The sequence below is a fragment of the Homarus americanus genome, unplaced genomic scaffold (assembly GCF_018991925.1).
Source record: "Homarus americanus isolate GMGI-L3 unplaced genomic scaffold, GMGI_Hamer_2.0 scaffold59446, whole genome shotgun sequence".
NCBI lineage: Eukaryota > Metazoa > Arthropoda > Malacostraca > Decapoda > Nephropidae > Homarus > Homarus americanus.
Window position 1 is genome coordinate 63,720 of NW_024745259.1, and position 7,842 is coordinate 71,561.

The 7,842-nt window shown below is 43.7% G+C and overlaps 1 protein-coding gene across 1 annotated transcript; it reads right to left on the minus strand.

Moving 5' to 3' along the window:
• Nucleotides 1–1,125: 1,125 nt before the first annotated feature.
• LOC121878609 (putative neural-cadherin 2) lies at nt 1,126–7,600 on the minus strand. The gene is made up of 9 exons (XM_042384943.1): nt 7,454–7,600; nt 6,687–6,878; nt 5,049–5,227; nt 4,329–4,518; nt 4,039–4,148; nt 3,650–3,781; nt 3,234–3,446; nt 2,608–2,892; nt 1,126–2,225 (listed from the first exon to the last, which is right to left on the minus strand). Exons 4-9 carry the CDS (start codon nt 4,511–4,513, stop codon nt 2,152–2,154), a joined length of 999 nt encoding a protein of 332 aa, XP_042240877.1. The 5' UTR covers nt 4,514–4,518; nt 5,049–5,227; nt 6,687–6,878; nt 7,454–7,600; the 3' UTR covers nt 1,126–2,151.
• Between the last annotated feature and the right edge of the window lie 242 nt (nt 7,601–7,842).

Consider the following 7,842-nt stretch of genomic DNA (forward strand, 5'->3'; position numbering starts at 1 on the left):
ACAGTATACGATATATCAGGTGGCACTACGATTGCTCCTGTATCCGAACAGGGAGGAGGAAACCTCACTTTTTATTTATTTACTTATTTTTTTATAATAAAATAATAATAATAATAATAATGATAATAACAATAACAATAACAATAATAATAATAATAATAATAATAATAATAATAATAATAATAATAATAATAATAATAATAATAATAATAATAATAATAATAATAACAATAATAATAATAATAATAATAATAATAATAATAATAATAAATACATAAATGAATAAAAGATCCAAAGTGACAAACAATATTATGTGTATTGAGTTGTCAAAGTAAGAGAAACAATTGAGACCTGCAAATGTGTGTAAATGAGGCAGAAAGTCAGATCAGCAACCTGGGACTTGGTTACATATAGCAGCAGGGTCTACCATTAGACAACACATTATGCTTCCAATATCTTCCCAGGTGGTAGTACCTCCCTGTTTGGTAGCTGCCTACTACCTGGCAAAAAATCTCAAACTTACAGTACAATAATATTATCTAACACAAGGTCAATAAAAACCAATCATTAAACAGCATCACATTGTATCTTTATTGATCAGATGAATTTATAGAAAAATGCAAAATGCTACAGAGAGTCGAGTGTTACAGCTAATGTGTACCATGTAACCTTGTGGACACTCATGATTACAGTTCTTGGTCATGCCTGTATCAACCTACTGTAACCCAAACCCCTATAACAAAAATACAGCAAAAATATTCCCACCAAATTCCTTTAACAACAAAACCATTTTAAGTCAACTGAGAAGTTATATTAATGTCAAGATGTTTACTTTAAATAATAATGGACGTAAGCAAATATGTATAAATAATTTTGACTATTTATTAAGTTGTCAGAGCGATTTGTTTAATGCCTTCAGTATAGGGACACCACTTTTAATATTTTGTTTGGTAAAGGCCAGACGAATTTATTCAGTACAGAGAGGGGAGCCCGTATACAAGGTGTTAATGTATGTGTGTGTGTGTGTGTGTGTGTGTGTGTGTGTGTGTGTGTGCGTGTGTGTGTGTGCGTGTGCGTGTGTGTGTGTGTGTGTGTGTGTGTGTGTGTGTGTGTGCGTGTGTGCGTGTGTGTGTGTGTGCGCGTGTGTGTGCGTGTGTGTCCTTCCACATTTAAGAAACCTAACTTAACCTTCATTCAGCTTAAATCACCAGAACATTAAATACCCTAATGCTAACCTAACCTAACACAGCCTAACTTAATCTAAAGTAACGCAACACTAACCCTAAGATAACCTAACTTAATCTAACCTAACCTAATACAAACACTAATCTAACCCCTCCAAGTAGAATTAGGGTGTTTAATCATCAGGTGAAATGTGCTGGTGGTGGTGGTGGGGTAATGTTCAGGTGACTCCACAGTAATTATTATCTTGCCTCATCCAATACAATCAAAACACCTTAAGTTTCCAATACCGTTAAATAAGTGAAGTGTATTGTATAAATTTTAGTTGTTGTTTTTTTACTCGTATAAGTATTCTTATTTTTTTACAGTAACAAAGTCAGTAAACATTCTTATCTGCTAAAATGTTTATATTTTGGATCAATGTTACATGAAAATAAAAAAGCAACATCGAAGAATAAGGAAGCAAGTTTATAGATTTTTTTATATATTTTTTTTACGGGAGCTGTGAACGGTGACACCTCGGTTGTTACGTGTTATGAGCGGCGACTCTGAAGTGATAAACAAACAAAACAAAAAGACATATAATCTAAATTCTGGATAATATTTACAGGTAGTTTTGCGACGCTGCCGAGTAAAACACGTGAAGACATATAAACATCAAAAAATCGATAGATGAGATTGAAAACACGATATACACTTAATGGTGGTGTTGTGTGGACGCTTGTCGAGGCTCCACTGTCAACGATGCCACTATCTGACGACGTGGAAGGCACAGGGGAGGTCGGAGACTGAAGTAGACACCGCCGTGGCCGCCACAGGTGTCATGATCTCGTTCCTGACTGGTAAAGACAGCTGCTCCGTGCTGCTGCTGGGGATGTGGATAACACTGACTGAGGCAACGTCGTGATCAGCAGTGTTTGTTTTGGTCGACGACGCCTCTGATTGACTTACATGTGAGCCAACCGCGTGTCAAGATTCCAGCATGTGTGCCACCTCACGGAACCCGCCCAGGAATTTGGCACTTCCGCTGCAACTCTCCAGACCTGTGACAGTGCCACAAACAAAGATTAACCTAACCACATAAAAGGGATGAACAACAGTACAAGTCTCTCTTTATGCCTCAAGAAAGGTTAATAATACAGTTTATAATATTAAACTATAAAGACGCTTAGTGACATTCAGATTCGTCTGAAGTCATTTCAAAGACCATACTTATTAGGGGTTCAAAGATAAGGTTGTGTGTGTGTGTGTAAAGAAAAAGTTTACAGTGTGTCTATGGTTAAACAATCATTTTCATAATAACTACAACTTGTACACAAACTGGAATACGCTTGAGAGAAAATATATTCTTCTTTCCCCCCTAAAACCCATTTCTCCCTCCCTCACTAACACCCCACCCTTCCTCCCTCCTTCACCCACACTCACAGGACGACAGTGACCCGGGAGACGACCCTTCACCCTCGTAGGCGTAGTTCCTGAGGTCATCGCCGGCAGGAGGGTTCTCAGGTGCTCCTCGACTACACCCATTCTGGCTTCCTCTCTTCTGTGTGTCGCCTGTGGTGGTACTGCTTCTCTGTGCGTCACCTACGTTGCTGCTACAGGGTGCCTGGTGGTGGGTGAGGGGTGTTGTGTGGAAGGCGCCGCCCCTCCGCTGCTGTTCCTCCAAGCTGCTGGTGACCGACGCCGCGTCTACCTGTAGGACGTCCACATCTGAAGGCGAATATTACCTTAGTGAGTGAAGAATCTTCTCGGCATTATCTTAGATGACAAAAGCTGATATACTAAAGCTGTAGACACACTTCGCAACTAATAACAATTCTATGTACTGTACTGACCTAAGCAAATAATGTACTGGAAATATTCTGTAACACTCAATGCCATAATATCCTGACCACTGAGGACTGATAAACACCCTTTGTAGCCTCCACTCTGTAATCCTTTTTGTGCTACCCCTCACAGGATGAGTATAGGGTGCACAATAAACTAACTGTTGTCTGCGGCAAAATTCACAATTCACTACCCTGACCAACACCAACACCTCCCAGTAATACCTGCAATATTTGGGTTGCTGGTCCAGGCTGGCTGGCCGTTGGTCCTGGGCGGCTTCAACAGCTGTAGCTCCAGTAAGTTAGGTGTGGCGTGGCTGCAGGGGGGAGGCACCACCTGCTCTTTACAGCTAACAGATGTCTCCTTGCCATCAGCCATCCCCCTGCGCAGCGCTGAACGTCGGTGATGTTGGTGAAGCAGGAAGGCGCAGATGAGCACTGAGGGCGGCAGGACGAGGCTGTGTTAACTCAGGAGGAACTTATACTGGGTGAGATATTGTGAGGTTTGTCTCTCTCTCCCTATCTCTCTTTTCTCTCACTTCTGCCTATCTAGCTATTTCTTCTCCCTCTTTCTCACTCTTTAGGATAAACATGAACTACAAATTATCACCTCATACTGACAGGATGGTGGCACTACTTACGGAAGAGTAGAGTACACCAGACGACGATAGCGACCAGAGCACCGAGGGAGAGTTTGAGCGAAGTCTCCCCCACGTCGGGCAGATGACAGTGTTGCCCGCTGAACCCGACAGGACAGGCGCACACGAAGCCCGCTGACCACAGTAAACAGTGTTCATTTTAACACGAATTTAACTACCCTGACCTCACTAACTGAACATAAACTAAGGGTTAGTTTCAGACAAAAGAAATTCTATTTTGAAATTACCCCCAAAATAGGCAAGATATCCATTTGTTTTGCCATTTTGCCTATACATTCAGGTTTTTGTATACGTGAGCACTAGTATGGTATATCTTCACTACAAGTGGTCGGGTTATACTCAGGTATATCAACAGCAGGTGAGTCTAATACCTGGGGAGGTGTTAAGGCAGGACCCGCCGTGCAGACAGGGCCTCCACACACACTCGTCCGCCTCCACACAGGTAGTTGTTCCTTCGTCCCATGCCTGGCCCTGACCACATCTGCAACACCACAAGGTCAGGTTAGGTTAGGTTAGCTACTCAACACCTACACTACACCCACCAACACCTACACTACACCCACCAACACCTACACTACACCCACCAACACCTACACTACACCCACCAACACCTACACTACACCCACCAACACCTACACTACACCCACCAACATCTACACACCCGCAGTGGTAAGATCTCCAGGTGTCAACACAGGTGAGGGGCGCGCGGCAGGTAACGTTAGCACAGGCAGGGGGCGCGCGGCAGCCTCCCTCCACCCCCCTGGCCACTCCCACACGCCCCCACGCCGTCTTGTTGACCTCTGGGGGGAGGGGCACACCACGCCCGGAGATTCTGACGTCATCCATACAACCTGGAAGAGGATATTACGATTAGTCTGTCTGTCTGTCTGTCTGTCTGTCTGTCTGTAGGTGTGTATCTGTCTGTGTTTCTGTCTAAGTGTATCTGTCGGTCTGTCTGTCTACTTATATATTTTCTTATCTATCTGTCTGTTTATCTATTCACTTATGAATATACAGTGTGTGTGTGTATGTGTGTGTGTGTGTGTGTTGTAAGGCGACTACGCATGCATACATACATACATACATACATACATACAGTACATACAGGGAGGGTAAAACGAAAAAGAGTGAGACAGACAGACAGAGAGAGAGAGAGAGAGAGAGAGAGAGAGAGAGATTTTTGTTTGCAAGTATCCGTCGAAACATCCCTTGGGAGATTAGCGCTCATCCAAAGAACTGTCTAATGCGATTATATCTGAAGTTAAGTTATCTCTCTTTCTCTCTCTCTCTCTCTCTTTCTATTTTTTCACACACACACACACACACACACACACACACACACACACACACACACACACACACACACACTACCTGTACGTACCGTCATAGAAATCGCCGTGCACTTTGACCACAGTAAGACCCACGTACTCTGCCGTGCCCCCGACGTGTACGCCCTCCAGCCTATCCACTGACAACAGTTGCCGCCCTTCGAGTGAGACAGACGCCTGGTACAGCTCCCCGTCACCGTCATCCGCCGTCAGGAAGGTAGCTGAACCCTGTCTGTTGCAGAGGTGAATTATTATGGTATATACACCTGTCTTAATTCACAACGCCTATCTGTCTGTCTGTCTGTCTGTCTGTAACTCTGCGTGTCTGTCTGTCTGTTCTGTCTGTAATCAGGTGGTTTTGTCTTTGTCTGTATCTATGTATATTTTATTTGTCTGTTTGTACGTCTGTCTGTCAAGAGGAGAATGATGAAAAGCATAATATGAACATACAGCCATGAACTAACAGACAAAATATGAACTTAACAGACAAAAACATGAACTTAACAGACATGAACTTAACAGACAAAAATATGAACTTAATGACAAAAACATGAACTTAACAGACAAAAATATGAACTTAAGACAAAAATATGAACTTAACAGACAAAAATATGAACTTAACAGACAAAATAGAACTATAAGACAAAAATATGAACTTAACAGGACAAAAATATGAACTTAACAGACAAAAATATGAACTTAACAGACAAAATATGAACTTAACCAAACAAGTGAACAACAGACAATAATAGACAAAAATATGAACTTAACAGACAAAAATATGAACTTAAGACAAAAATATGAACTTAAGACAAAAAATATGAACTTTAAAGACAAAAATAGAACTTGTTAGACAAAAATATGAACATAACAGACAAAAAATATGAACTTAACAGATCAAACACAGACTAACAGACGCAGCCTTACACACTTACGGGGTTAAAACAACAAATCTCGAGGCCAGAATATCAGTTTTCCAAAGGAAAAACACATTTATTTCTACCCACTTTGGGGTTGTTGAGGTGTGTGGGGAGGGGGTGTGTGTGGGGGTTGGAGGAGTGTGGGAGGGGTGTGGGAGGGGGGGGGGGGGGGGGTGTGTGGGGGGGGTGAGGGAGGTGTGGGAGGGGGGGAAGTGTGGGGGTGAGGGAGGGGGAGGGGTGGGGTGGGAGGGGTAGATGGGGTGTGGTGGGGGGGGGTGGGGGGGTAGATGGGGGGTGGGGGGATGGGAGTGGGAGGGGTGGGGAGGGGTTATGGGAGGGAGGGAGAATGGGGGTGGGGGGAGTGAGTGTGGGAGGGGGCATGTGGAAAAGTGGAGGAGGGTAGAATGGGGGTGAGGGGGGGCTGAGGAGTGTGAGGTGTGGGGGGGGGAATAGATAGATTTTATGTAGGATAAGAAGATCGATAGATGGAGATTTTTAGACAGATCAAAGAGAGAGAGAGAGAGAGAGAGAGAGAGAGAGAGAGAGAGAGAGTCATCACATCAGCTTCAAGTAAGATAAGAAAAAATAATTATCTCCGTAAAACAGCGTTTGAGAGACTTCGTGGTTATTTTCTTTCTTTCATTCTTTCTTGAACTTATTTTTCTTCCTGGTTATCTCTATACCTGTTTCTTTCTTCTCTCTCACTCTTTCTCTCTCCCTCTCTACCTCTCTCCTCTCCCCCTCTCTCCTCTCTCCCCACTCCACCATTACCTAGCAGCAGAAAGGTGGTGCCAACGACCATCTGTGAGGCGAGGAGAGGAGAGACAGCTGGTCCTGGGAGGGTCTGGAGACAGCTGGAGCAAGAGACAGGCCCGTCCACCCACCAGCTGCAGGCCGAAGCGGTCACCTCCATCCCGGGACGACAGGACGACCAGCTGGCCTTCACTACGTCGCGTTCTGAACCTGTATGGATAGATGGATAGATAGATAGACGGATAGATGGATAGATAGATGGGTAGATAATTAGACTGATATTTAGATAGACAGATGGATGGATAGATGGATGGATATGTAAACAGTTAAGATAGATGGATAGATGGATAGAAGGATGAATAGACAGATGAAAGGATAGATAAAGAGATTGATTGATTGACAGATATATATATATATATATAGAGAGAGAGAGAGAGAGAGAGAGAGAGAGAGAGAGAGAGACTTAACAAGAAAATCACTCACACATTAACACCTCGACAATGTGACAAAGAGCAACTCAAACAATTACACTAACGAGGCCATTAAACCTTGCTCCGCTAAACAGCCAATAGCCAGAGGGGATTACGAAGTCAGTACGTGCTAACTGCCACTAAAACTTAGTTCCGTCTGTGTTAGGTACGCTTTAACTACCTAGGTACTGTTTATCGACGGTCATTTGTGTTCATGGAGGGAAATTATGAATGGGAAGAGAGAGAGAGAGAGAGAGAGAGAGAGAGAGAGAGAGAGAGAGAGAGAGAGAGAGATAAGCGATGTGTCCGTCTTACCTGAGACTAATGGAGGTGGTGTAGCCAAGAGGGGTGAAGGAGAGAGCCAATTTGACGAAGCTATGCAGGTGGAAGGTGGTGGGCGTGGTGGGTGAGGAACAGCCCACCCCCGCCCACCCTGGTTGACACACGCACCGTAGCCCACCTGGCGAGCCCTCACACCTGTAGGAGAGAGAGAGAGAGAGAGAGAGAGAGAGAGAGAGAGAGAGAGAGTATATATTTAAGTCAACTTCAACATTAAAACCAATGACGGACACACACACACACACACACAAAGACAGACACTCCATGTACACACATGTAGACACACACATAGACACAGACATATATACAGACAAAGAGACGGACAAACACACACACCCACTCGCACATACAAACATAAACAGACA